The 13,257-nt window shown below is 39.8% G+C and overlaps 2 protein-coding genes across 2 annotated transcripts; one reads left to right on the forward strand and one right to left on the reverse strand.

The window, feature by feature from the left end:
* Positions 1 to 2,463: 2,463 nt before the first annotated feature.
* On the reverse strand, positions 2,464 to 6,516 carry mesd (mesoderm development LRP chaperone). The gene is made up of 3 exons (XM_023264139.3): positions 6,343 to 6,516; positions 4,219 to 4,451; positions 2,464 to 3,313 (listed from the first exon to the last, which is right to left on the reverse strand). Exons 1-3 carry the CDS (start codon positions 6,496 to 6,498, stop codon positions 3,049 to 3,051), a joined length of 654 nt encoding a protein of 217 aa, XP_023119907.1. The 5' UTR covers positions 6,499 to 6,516; the 3' UTR covers positions 2,464 to 3,048.
* A 2,400-nt stretch (positions 6,517 to 8,916) lies between these two features.
* On the forward strand, positions 8,917 to 12,825 carry tlnrd1 (talin rod domain containing 1). Its single transcript, XM_023264140.3, has one exon. It carries the CDS (start codon positions 10,539 to 10,541, stop codon positions 11,601 to 11,603), a length of 1,065 nt encoding a protein of 354 aa, XP_023119908.1. The 5' UTR covers positions 8,917 to 10,538; the 3' UTR covers positions 11,604 to 12,825.
* The last annotated feature ends 432 nt before the right edge of the window (positions 12,826 to 13,257 follow it).

Genomic DNA, 13,257 nt, shown 5'->3' on the forward strand with positions numbered 1-13,257 from the left:
ATCCCCCAGTCATCTCCTGAAGTCCATATGGTGAGAGACATCAGTATCTGGTTGTTCATTTACCAGAGGATGCTTATAATCATGCTGATGTGGTCTGTACTCTACAGTATTTTAGTGACTCAATAAATGCCTAAGTTGTTTTTTTTTTTTAGTTTAGTTTTGCTTTTTAGTTTTTAATAAACATTTAACAGCCTATATGTAATCAATAAATGGCCTTTGCTTATCTTAAGAAAAAATCACTCAGAACTCTATGTTAACAGTACTAAATAAATCAATAAATACATGCATACACACAAAAATAAGTTCATCCATGAACTGTGTTGAGATAAGATTTAGATTTTTTTTAAAAAGTTGTTTATGTTTTTGCAGAATCCAGTATTGCTCACTGGTTGGTCATTACATTTTATTAGTTTGATTTCACTGTTTAAAATGATGCCACCTCTTTTCAGACAGAACCTGTGATCATAAAACAATACAAAATTTTTAGTTCTGTGTTAATAAAGCACTTAAAGCTTTAAGTATGGCTAAATGCTTTTTTCAAAATTAAATATATCACTCCTTAGGTGGTAGTGGCCCCAAGTTCAGTAAAGTTGGAAAGATATTCACAGATTCGGACTTCCAGCATCAATAACTCATTAGATATAGGTTGTCAAAACATAAACGGTGCCTCTTTCCCATTGTTGCAAGGCAGACAATGTGCTACAAGCCCAGTTTTATCAAAAGTAGCTGTCTTTCAAGCTACAGGAATAACATTGGTGTCTATGGAGTGAACAGGGTCCGTCTGCAATTTGCAAAACCGCTGCAACAGTAAAGAGAGACAAATATTCAATAACTTCACTCTTATACATTGTAGTGTCACTAAAATCACTGCAGCCTTCAACTGGCTCCTGTTGACAAAGTGTTTTAACAGAAATGTAAATGCTGTAATTTGATTCTTTTAATGAACCATGTAACTTGAATGGATGTGATGCTGGTGTGACCACAGTGCACACGTCTGATGTTGCTCACAGTGGTCCAAGGGACGCTCAGGGAGTTTGTGTGTTTGCTCACACTCATGAAACATTAGAGGGAACATTGCCTGTCTGACACGTCAAACATTCGCAGGGTTGATGTTCTCACCACAGATGTCTTCTAGACATGGTAAGTGCAACAAAGCAGCGTGCTGTAGCAGACACTAAAGGTACTTTTATGTATTTATGTGACTATTTTCTGTTCACTTATTACAAGTTTAATATTTAAGAAAGACATTTTGTTTTGACAGTTATTTCACTTAGTTGCACTTTATTATGCACTTTGTCAGCTTTATTTCGTTTCAAAGGGATAGTAACTATCACTGTGCCTACTGTTTATTTTTTTGATTATATGCACTGAAGATGCGACTGTCTCAGATGAGACCAAATATAGACAGGGACAAACTCTGTTTTTTGTTATTTCAAAAGAAGAAAAATGTCTCAAGTTCTAAGCAAGTTACTTTGTAATGCACTTTGAGATGTGACCAAAACAAAAGATGGTGTTTCTAATCGGCACTTAGTTTTTATGTTCATATGCACCTTAACCTGTGCTTATATTTACCTATCAAAATGTGTTGAAGTTGTGTGTTTGAAATGTAAAATTTAAAGAAGCAGTATTTCAGCACAGGTTTAGTTTAAGTACTGCTCTTCTATTGTGTTTATGTCCTTTTGGATGTGGCAATACGTTAGTAAACATCCAGTGTGTTTGTTATCTTATCTGTTTGTGTTTATTTTAAATGGTTAACTTTGCTCACTGTCTGCTAAAAACGTCCGGCCCAGCTCATGTTCTTAGTCTGAAAATCCGGCCCGAGTCAATTTTTAATTGAATAGCCCTGCCCTAGACTGTCTGACAGTGAGTGGCTAAATAGCAATCATGCAATAATAACTGGAAAGGAAAAATCTCTTCATCTGTGTAAACCACTTTTTTTTGTGGACAAAGGACACAGAGGAGGGTCACCCTCTGGCAGCTAGGATAGACACAAGCCCTCTAATGTGATGTGAGATTTTATTCTAAGTTTTAGTAAATACAAAGGATGTTAAAACATATTAATAAAATTAGGTATTGGTTTCATTGTGATTATTCTCTCAAATTCTGCTTGTTAACATTACAGGAAATTGAAAACGGGAATTAAAACACTATAGTTACATGCTTTAGTATGGAGATACAAATATAGAAACAGAAAAGGCACCTTTCCCTGCTGTTGGTCAGTGAACCAGCTACAATTGGATAGTTCACACTTCAAGTCAGAGTTCAGATCAACTGCTGGGATTTACATTGAGCAACAGTTCACATGATAATTATATGTATGAGGATGTATGCAGCTGACTACATAGCATTCAGTGTGTCAGCCGGCACTATACGCTAAAGATCTGCAGAATGAGAAATGCAGTGTCTTCGCATTGGAGTTGGGAGAACATGCGATTCAAGCCTTAGTAATGAACGACGCCTCACTCGTATCAAAAATGTTTATTTTCATACTCAGTGAAAAATCAAACAGAATTTGCAGGTGCAGGTGCTACTTTTGTATAAAATATTGAAGTGCTGCTGTACATGACCAATGGATAAGAGACTGGGACTGACCGGTCCGATGAATGACTCCATTTCCGTACCAGAAAAAAAAAAAATCTGTGCTAAACATGTCAAAAATGTTAGCACCAAAAACAAAAGTTTAATAATGTTTACTTGGAGTATCTTTCAAACAACATTAGCATGTACTGGCTTTCATGTGGTGATAAACAAAAATCAAGACAGCATTACATAGCAAATGATTATAAAGAGTTTATCAGCACTCAGACAGATGATTTTAATCATGTACTTGTCATTGCACCATGATCCAGTGAGAGTGAGAAGGGGAAAAGATAAATCACTGAGTTATGATTCCAGCTGACCGGTCAAAGCTGAGTGTACCCAACAGGATTTATTAGTTCATTCACACCACTGACTTCAAACCACTGCATCTTCCTGTGGTCCCGCAGTACACATTGGCCAGGAAAAAAAAGGACTAGCGACTCCGATCTCTCATTTTGTTCAGTTCCATCACAGCTCCTGTTTGAGGCTGGCTCTGTTTCCCTCTATGTCAGGCTTCTTGCTCTCCGTCTTTTTCTTGCCCTTACTCTTGGTGTTGACTTCATTCTGCTGTTTGTGTTTACCATCATCCTTCTTGGCAGCTTTCCCTGGAAACACTTGGCCCTCCACAGTAACATCCATGCAGCGTTCCTGGGCCACAAGGTAGTCCTTGACCTCCCAGGCTAAACTCCCATCCCGCAGCATGAAAATCACCCTGTTGGAGCCCACCACGAACCTGAAGAAAGAAGCATCAATGTAGACCACACTCCACTGCAATGGTTTGCTGTTGTTTTCAGAGACTGTGACAGCCTAATTAAAAAAAATAATAACAGATAAACTGAGCTATATATGATGTTCCAGTGACATAATGTTGGAAGGAAGATATAAGAATACATATGAAATATGGTAGGGACTAACTACCACAGAACTGTTGAATGGTATAGAACCATTATGACCACATACCACCTAAAACAGTACATCAGAGTGGACAAAGCTCAAATAACTAAGCTGAATTTCCAGGGATAAAAGAGGCTGATGCATATGAAGATTTTCATTTGTTGCGATTCTCAAGCAGTTTCCCCTTTGGGATCAATCAAGGATTTCTGATTCTCACAATACATTTTTAGAGGATAAACATTTTGTAGGGATGTAAAAAAAAAAATGTACTCACCATTTACTATGTTAATATATGAAAAAAATAGGACATATTAAAGAATAATAAAAGATGTGATCACATGGTTTGTCCCTAAAAAAATACTTCTTGAATTATAACACAGAGAATGACCTGAGAAAAGCAACTGGACCTTCCTCACGAACATACAGCGCTCTCAAACGTTTCTACAGAGGTCAGTATGATGTCGGCAATTTGCTCCCAGTTTTCAGTAGCTGCTATAATTTCTACAGACCACAAGATGTCCCTGTGCTCACTGCCTTCGATGCTCCAAAACTTAAAATGCACAATTAATTCATGCACAATTAATAATGTTATTTGTTTATTGTATTAAAACAGCTGATTAATGGACTAGTCCACCTGACATAGACTTCTACAAACACTACTGAAGGCCAAATTGATATGTAAATCAGTCTTCTTTGAAAGCAGTTACACAAAAATCTTGTTATACATGTTGAATAAGTATCTACCTCTGAACATCAAAGTTGGCATTGAAGAGGCTACCCTGCCACAGTCCTGTTATCTCCTCGGTCTCTTTTTCAGTAGGATCTCCTGACACTGAAGCAAAAACCATCAGAGTCCTGCCTTTCTTGGACATCTTGAGAAGATCCTCTGGTTTAGAAGGGTCCACCTTGGAGAAATCAATGGGAGGCGAAGACCTTTTGTGCTCAGGAAGGTCACCTTCCTCAATGTCATCATCCTCCTGTGAAACAATGAGGAGAAATGATGTACAACTCCTAAGAATTTAAGATGGCCATGAGATGATGAGGCATTGCTTAACAATGGAAGTGACTTGCTCGCTCAACTTGTGCTATTTTAGACACCCACGTCATATTTCAAACACATGCCATTCAGACAGATTTAAGCGAATACATACTAACTGTGTTTGTATATTTGCAAGTTGCTTTTCTGCACGTGACCATTTTTTACAACTGATTACATACATTTCTCAATACTCATATCGCATTTTCAAAACGACATTAAAAACACAGCATAGCATATATTTCACATTCAAATGCACTACTGCAGCCAAAACACTACATAAGTGTCTCAATATGACAGAATTTCACTTCCATTAAGAAAATGGAATCATTCAATAAGTACTAAGAACATGCAGTATTACTATATAAATGGTCTTTGAAGTAGCTTTGACTTGCGGCATAATTAGTCAACAAAGCAGCAAAGCATTTATTTCCTGCATACAAAGTGAAACCTTACTGTATAAGAAAGGTTAGTGAAAATGCTAAGATATGCTTTAGTTTTCCAGAACACTATACATATATATATATATATATATATATATATATATATATATATATATATATATATATATATATATATATATATATATACATATATATAGGTAAGAGCCCTCCATTGGAAAATTCATGCAGTGATGAATATGTTTCATCTGCCAAAAACTTATTTAACCCTAGCTGATACAGTGAGGAGCTTCTCATTTCTTAAACCATGATGGAAGACATATCCTGTGGTCATGGAAATGATATAAATCTGTCTAAGAAGGGTCAAATTATTGGCCTGCATCAAGCAAAGAAAACAACTAAGGAGATTTCTGAAACTACTAAAATCAGGTTAAGAACCATACAACGTATTATTAAAACCTGAAGGATAGTGGTGAATCATCATCTTAGAGGAGCAAATGTGGTCTGTCATGTTGTCTGATGAGTCCAGATTTACCATGTTCCAAAATGATGGGCACATCAGGGTAAGAAGAGAGACGAATGAAGTGATGTACTCATCATGCCTAGTGCCTACAAGCCTGTGGGGGTTAGAGTTATGATCTGGGGGCTCACATTGTGAATGAGTGGTTCAGGGAGCACAAGACATCATTTTCACACATGGATTGTCCTCCACAGAGTCCAGACCTCAGCCCCATTGAGAATCTTTGGGATGTGCTGGAGAAGACTTTGCCCAGTGGTCTGACTCTCTCATCATCAATATAAGATCTTGGTAGAAAATGAATGCTTCTCTGGACAGAAATAAATGCTGTGACATTGCAGAAGCTTATGGAAACGATGCCACAGCGAATGAGTGCCATACTCAAAGCTAAAGGCAGTTCAACAAAATATTAGTGTGCAACTTTTTTTTGGCTGGGCAGTGTATTTGTGTACATATATATATGAATTCATTAATTTGTGCTATATAAATATATGGAATAAAATTTTTTTATTGAATATAACATGCAGCTTAAAATAAATAGGCATAACGGGTAAAAACATATTTCTTTTACTAATGGCAGCGTTTCAATATGTTGTGCTCTAAATCTGGACTCGTTCTTTGTAAGCTGGGCACTCGATTCTATACTGACAGATGTTAGAACGAAGGGCTCCAGCATCTGAAGTTAGCATGTTATAGATTAACGTCAGTCCCAACTATATATAACATACTGCTTTCTACCACTCCACTTTCAGGATGTGTCTTTCCGAGGACAAAACTGTCACAGATTGTTAATATGCTGACCCCAAAGACACAGAGTAGTATGTTGCTGATGGTGCACGGTTCACATAGCTAGCGGCTAGGGTAGTAGCTGGTATCTGAAGACTGACTGAATGAACAGGAACACGTTAACGTACCTCCCATTGCTCCAGGAGCCGTGCCATGTCTGCATCATTGTAGTCTCGGATGTCCTTCTTTACTTTGGGCTTAACTTTACTGTCAGTCGCTAATATACACAGCAAACATGTATAGAGCAGGAGCACCACACATCTTAACTTCAAGTCAGACGCCATGTTTACACATGGTGTGTTCTGATTGGCTGTGAAGTCTGCCGGTCACAAGACAGGAGGGGCGTGTCAGAGCGGCGGCACGCGCTGTAGCCTGAGCATAGGCAAGAATTTCAAAATAAAAGCAGAATTATTACAAATAGACGACTGTGAATGGATCAAAGCATTTTTGAGTATGTTTGTGAAGAAAAGCACAAATTCAAGACTTGTGATTTTTGGATTTGCTAATTAGAATGGTAGAGTACAGTCCAAAACATGTTGAGGTTAATTGGTGATTCTAAATTATCCATAGGTGTGAATGTGAGTGTGATTGTTTGTCCCTATATGTAGCCCTGTAGACTGGTGACCTGACCAGGGTGTCATCTGTCTTCACCCTAAGTCAACTGGGATAGACTTCAGGCCCTCTCTGACCCTACAGAAGATTAAGTGGTGTATAGATAATGGATGGATTGGTTGAGTAGTAGATTGGTAGAACTTCTGTAATGAGTATTGGTTTCTTGCTTGCTGTCTGCATCCTTTTCTCACTGTGCTCTCTGCTCACACCAACCAAACCGAAAAAGGAATCACTTTTTTCACTGAAACTGTCTCTATGGCACATCCATCATTGTAAGGTCTTCACTTTACTGTGTGGAGTGCTTTGAAATAACTTATGTTGTGGATTGGATCAAAATAAATAAAACATTATTTTCTCTTAATGAACATGTGTGTAGCTATATTACTGACAGTATGCTGTATTGTGTGAAGTCATCAGAGATCAGCTGATACCAACTGTAAACCTTCGACTTTTTTTTTTTGATGTATATTGTTTAGGAAGAAATCAAATTTAGTGAAAAAATGATTTGGTATTATTATTTAGTTAGTTATTAATGCAAAATTATTCTGATGTGCATTTTATTATCAATAATTAAATGAAATTGGCATTATATTTCCAATTCACAGTCTATCCACTATGACAAATGTTATCAACAGTGATTCATTTTTCATTACTCATTCTTGAATATATTGTACATATTATTGTTATTATTACTGTACATATGTTCGTGCTGCTTTGAAAGATGTTGCTGTTGTAACACTGGAAATTTCCCTTGATATGGGGAGTAGTAAAGGATTATCTTATCGTATCTTATCGTAAATGCTTTCACATAACCTTCAAAAATGTAAATCTCTAACCATCATAGTTTTATCGATCATAATCAGCTCCATTTATTAAATGCAAATCATCAAAATACAGTTAAGTAAACAAAAAATCAGCTAACTTATTTAATGTCTTTTTTTGAATGAGACTCACATTGGACTTTGCGTTCAAATTCCAGTATAGGAATTTTAAAAGTGAAAAACAGAAAGTAAATCACTTTAGAGGCTACTTAACACCCCCTTGAAATCTTCTTTTTACTGATGCTGGGTGCTTTAACCACCACCTTGCTATGCTGATGTATTTGTACTCTGGGACCCTGTAACATCACTACTGATTGCATTTACCATAGAACCATAGACTATAGGTGACACAGAGCATACCTCTGACCACATACATTAGTGATATTGGAAATGTTAGAGATGAATCAGGTTGCAAACATTTAGAAAGTGCACTGAAAAACTGTCTTCTTTGAGGTAACTCTAAGAAAGAACATTTTGGCTGACAGATTTTTATCTGTACATTTATTTTCTGCTTTAGACGGATAGTCAGAAACCAAGTAAACTTTGGTTTACAGTGACATAAAACAGAGAACAGCAGATTTTTTTTGCTGGTAGAACCAGCAAATGCTTATGTGAAACCACCAGGAGCCACTGGTTACACTTAGCATTATTACCAAAAAACAATAATTTGTTCTTTCAGCCAAAGCAGATACTGTGCAAACTGGCAGTACTGAATGATTACTAAGTACATTTACTGAAATACTTTGCCTGCTTGCAGTTATGTATCCCATGTACTAGTGACAACAGAAGTTGTCAATTCCAATTATATTTATATAGCGCCAATTACAATTCAAATTGTCTCAAGACGCTTTACAGAACCCATGTGCCTGAATCAAAAGGTGCAACAAATTAAGAGGAGAGTGAGACAAATATCAATAACATGCCTAAATGAGAGGAGGTCTAGTCATTAAACCATGCATTTGAGTGTTGACTGCAGACTGGAAACCCATGGTTGCATATGGATCTTACCCTGCTTTAAAATCACTCAAAAAAGTTCCACCTCTACCAGCTATCTTAAAATGCTAAGAATGAAAAACAATAGAAATGGATAAAACAATTTAAACTCTGCTTATAAGCAATGCCATTAATAAAGCCTGGTGGGAAAACACTGAATTATTTCCTCAGTAAACTCTCCTCCAGATTCTAAGAAGCCTACCGAGGGCATGACCCCAGGGGCCTCAGTGGTCTCTGTCAAAGCCGTGCTTTTATTTGTGAACGCAGCAGCTTCCGGCCTCGGCAGCTGAGGGATGTGATGGTGGAGCAGCAGCTCGTCCTCACACTAACAGCAGCCCGAAACTCCGCTAGTTCTTCGGCTACCTTACAACTACAGGGTTCCCTCGGGATTTCGCTAAAGAAAGACAACAACCTGTTCACAGACATGGTGGACGGTGAACTTTAAGCGGAGGACTACATATGTTGTTCCGTTGCTACAACTTCGTTCAGTCCAGCAGCCGTTCAGCCGCGACCACACCCTCCCTGCTTCCTCATAGTACTGCAGCGGGAACGCGCAGCACGACTTTGAATCTCTGGGAATAACGGCCAGCTCTTGTTTACGGTTTCTGGGTTGTGAAATCTGCCAAAACAAGTGGGCTGTACGTTCCGACACGGCAGGTTGGCATGGGTGTGAGGAACGAGTCCCCACAGAGGACATGCGGGGCTACGCGCTGTCGAGTCCCGAGTTAAGACGCGGGGGAAGAGGTGGAGGGCAGACTGACGGAGGATGCATATGGAGTCGAAGCGACCAGAGCAACTGCTAGCTTCTAACCCAGGGCTGTGTTTGAAAAAGAAGAGATTGAAAGTGGATTGAGGGGTTTGTGTCGGTGGACAGTCACCTTTTCGGTGGATTTTACTTGGGAGGACTCATGAAATGATGGTGCTGGAGGGAAACACAAGTCTTCCCGCTGTCCAGAAGAGCTGCCCGGGAGGTGCCCCGTCTGTAACCGGTATGCCAGGCAGGTCAGACTCGTTGGGTAGAAGCCGGACAGGATCTCGGTGCTGTTACAGGCTACTGACTCTGGACACAAAATGATATCCTGTTGATGATACTCACAAGAGACTGAAAACAACATCCACTTATTGTTGAGGTGATGTTTCTTTGGTGAAAGTCATAAAAAAAGACCCAAAGTAAAGACATCTAAAGTTTAAAAATATAGAACAGGCTGTTGAGCAGACGGAATTCCAATCGGGAATATGTTGTGACATTATTTTTATAATTCTCAATCTGCACTTTGCCGTTTAGAAGGCACCTTGGTGGCACTGCAGTTTGTGTGTGAGTTCGTATTAAATTCAGCAACCTGTGAATTCTTCTGTTCCACGGAAACCTGGGACTACAGTTGGCATATAGAGTTATTGTTTATGTTGTTCAGGGCATTTAAATTAATCTTCAACATAAGAGCATATAGCTTATTACACTGATTATTCAGAAGTGGTGGGGATTTTGCTCTACTATGTTACATTGTAAAGTTACTAATAAACCAAGGCAAATAATTCTGGGAATAAGCCAGGTTACAGTCTAGACATTTAGTATAATATTCTTTACGGACACATTAATTAGCAATGGGGGTGTTTTAAGTAAATGCAGTAACTGAGCTTTGCTCTTTCCACATGTTTACATTGAGAATGCATGTCCTGTGTCTTAACATGTAATGCACAGTTGATTACCAATACTCTGAAGGAATTTAAGGAAGACTGTTTGGCCAGTTGTTATTTAATATAGTTTATACAGAGCAGTGAGTTGAGGCTTGTTGTGGAAATGTCTCAAACAATGCAGTGTGCAGCAGCAGAAAACTATAAATAACTGAACCACTCCAGAAGAACAGTTTGACCCTCTCCCCCTGACTCCCCTCATTATTATGGCTAGTGGTGGCTCTGGCAAGTCAGCTAGTGAGGGATCGACCAGCACACCCAGTGGCAGTTTGCAGCAGAGGAAGCGGCTCTCCTCCGTGTGTGACACATGTAAGGGCAAGATGCAGCTGGTGGCTGACCTCCTTCTGCTATCCAGCGAGACCAGGCCAGTCATGACATCTGAAGGCGTGGCGGTGGCCGACACCTTTGACCAGTGCCGCGACACAGTCATTGCCAGGACTAAGGAGCTCTCCATTCTCACACATGACATCCAGAGTCAGCTCAACATGGGACGCTTCACAGAGGTTGGGGACCGCCTCCTGGAGATGGCTGACCTGGTGGTGTCGTTGACTGAGTGCTCAGCTCATGCTGCGTACCTGGCAGCCGTGGAGACCCCCGGCTCTCAGCCCTGCCTGTCTGGTCTGGTGGACCGCTACAAGGTGACCCGCTGCCGACACGAAGTGGAGCAGAGCTGCAGCATCCTCCGAGTCACACCCCTGCCAGATCTAACCCCCCAGCTCCTCCTTGAGCTCTCTCAGAACATCTCCACCAACCTCAAGACTCTGACGGACATCTCGTCGCTGGCCAGCGAGAGGTCCAGGGACCGTTTTGCAAAAGAGCAGTTCAAATTGAGCGTCAAGAGCATGAGCACCAGTGGCACGGCCTTCCTGGCATGTGTCAAAGAGGTGAAAACCCAGCCTAGTGAACTGACCAGAAACCGATGTGTTCTCTTTAGTGCCGCTCTGGTCCAGGCTGTCAGTGCGCTGGTCGGCTTTGCTACAGAGCCACAATTCCTGGGAAGAGCTGCGAGCATCTCAGCTGAAGGGAAGGGTGTACAGACTGCTGTGTTAGGAGGGGCCATGAGTGTGGTTTCTGCCTGTGTCCTACTCACTCAGGGCCTCAGGGATGTTGCCCAGCATCCAGAGAGCAGCTCCAAAATGGCAGACTACCGGGAGCGTCTACGTAACTCAGCATGTGCTGTGTCAGACGGCTGCACTCTGCTCACTCAGGCACTCAGAGAACGCTCCTCTCCAAGGACTCTGCCGCCAGTCAACTCACATTCTGTGAATTAGTTTAGGAAGAGGCAACATGGTCTCCAGTCCCCATTGCGTTTTGTGATGTACCAAAGAGACTCACTTGGGTTATCCCTGTTCATCAGGTATAAGCTTGATTTATGCTTCTGTGTAGAATCTACTCAGAGCCTATGGCAGTGGCCTATGCTGCTGTGGGCATTTAGACTTGTGTGCTGGTTTATCTGCATCATGATGCAATTATCCCATCAAAATGCTAGTTAGCGGTGGGATTGAGTTTGTTGTACTTCAAAAGATTGGCGACTGAAACCTGCTCATCATGTTGAAATTGGAGTCAGTAAAACTTGAACAGCAGTTTGTTTGACTGAAATTATTGCACAGATAATAGAGTTGATATTGTAACAGACTGAAATGTACATGGATTAATAGAGCTATGAAAACTACATAACAGCATATGGTTACATTGACATAATATTTGTATTTGCATTTTGAGTGAACCAGATACAGTTACTCCCTATTACACATTACATTTTATTTCACAGACAAATTTTGCAATTAATATGCCATGTAAACTAAACGCAACCTATTCCTACTGAACGGACCACTCACTGTCGCCATAGGCTAAGCAGCTACACACTACCTACGGTGTATCTCCAATTCTACAATTTCATTTAGCAGATGCTTTTATCCAGAGCGACGTACATCTGAGAGTAGTCTGCTGTGTGTGTTCTGTGCAGAAGTATAAATCAAGCTGTATATAGTCAGAGTAAAACCAGAAAGTGGCTGTGAGTGGGTCTGTTCTCGTGGTTGAGGTGTATTTGAAAGCAAAGGAGCATAAAACAACCACTGCAGGGTTTTGTGTTGCGCTGGATGTGACTCAACCCTGATGAGAAATGGACCACTTGACCACTTGGAGCCTAATCCAAGCTCAGCTGACAGCCCACTCTCACCAACAGACAGCAGCCTTCAAACCTGAAAAGTTTACCTCAGTTTTTAGCTCCGGTGAAAACACCAGCCTTGATGATGGATGTAGCCTTGCTGTGTGAACCTATGGTTGACTTGCTTTGTTAGATTGGAGAGTTATCAGAGTGTCTCAGTGCTTGTATTTTTTCAGCATGTGTGAATTTTTAATTCGTAAAAAAGCTGCTGTGAGTGTGTGCCATAGGTTTTACACTATTTACCAGACTTTCCATAGTATTTTCAAGTGTTTTGACCATGCATGTAATGGAGTATTTATTTCAACTATTAAAAACGTTGTTTCTGATATGCTGTTTTGGGTTCACGTGCTTTTAAAGACCAAACCTAATTGAAAGATTTACTCACTATGTTTGGGTAGAATGTAATTAAGAAGTGGCAGACTGGTGACATACGTCTTTACACATCAGTTAATTGTTAATCTTCATATGCAAGTGTTAATAATGACTCCTCAATAATGAAAGTGCCAGTGGAGATAAAGTAAAAATGTCTTGTTTTCAAACCATTTACACAGGTAAATGTAGCAGCATCATACAATACAGTGTTGAATTACAAGTGCATAAGTATTTACAGTAAAATATATATTAAGTCATCAACATTTAGAGGGCTAATTATGCAGGAATGTTGTCCCTGTGAGGTTTATATTGTACGATTATGTTACTGGAATTTTCTTACTGATGCATTAATGTGCAAGTAGCATTTTAATATGGTAAATGTGAGA

This window comes from Amphiprion ocellaris, chromosome 1 (genome assembly GCF_022539595.1).
Source record: "Amphiprion ocellaris isolate individual 3 ecotype Okinawa chromosome 1, ASM2253959v1, whole genome shotgun sequence".
Taxonomy (NCBI): Eukaryota; Metazoa; Chordata; class Actinopteri; family Pomacentridae; genus Amphiprion; species Amphiprion ocellaris.

Coding starts and splice junctions, on each gene's coding strand:
- tlnrd1 (XM_023264140.3), top strand. CDS start 10,539: ATGGCTAGTGGTGGCTCTGGCAAGTCAGCTAGTGAGGGATCGACCAGC.
- mesd (XM_023264139.3), bottom strand. CDS start 6,498: ATGGCGTCTGACTTGAAGTTAAGATGTGTGGTGCTCCTGCTCTATACA. Junction 4,452..6,342: donor GGCTCCTGGAGCAATGGGAG/GTACGTTAACGT, acceptor ATTGTTTCACAG/GAGGATGATGACATTGAGGA. Junction 3,314..4,218: donor GCCAACTTTGATGTTCAGAG/GTAGATACTTAT, acceptor TTCTTTCTTCAG/GTTCGTGGTGGGCTCCAACA.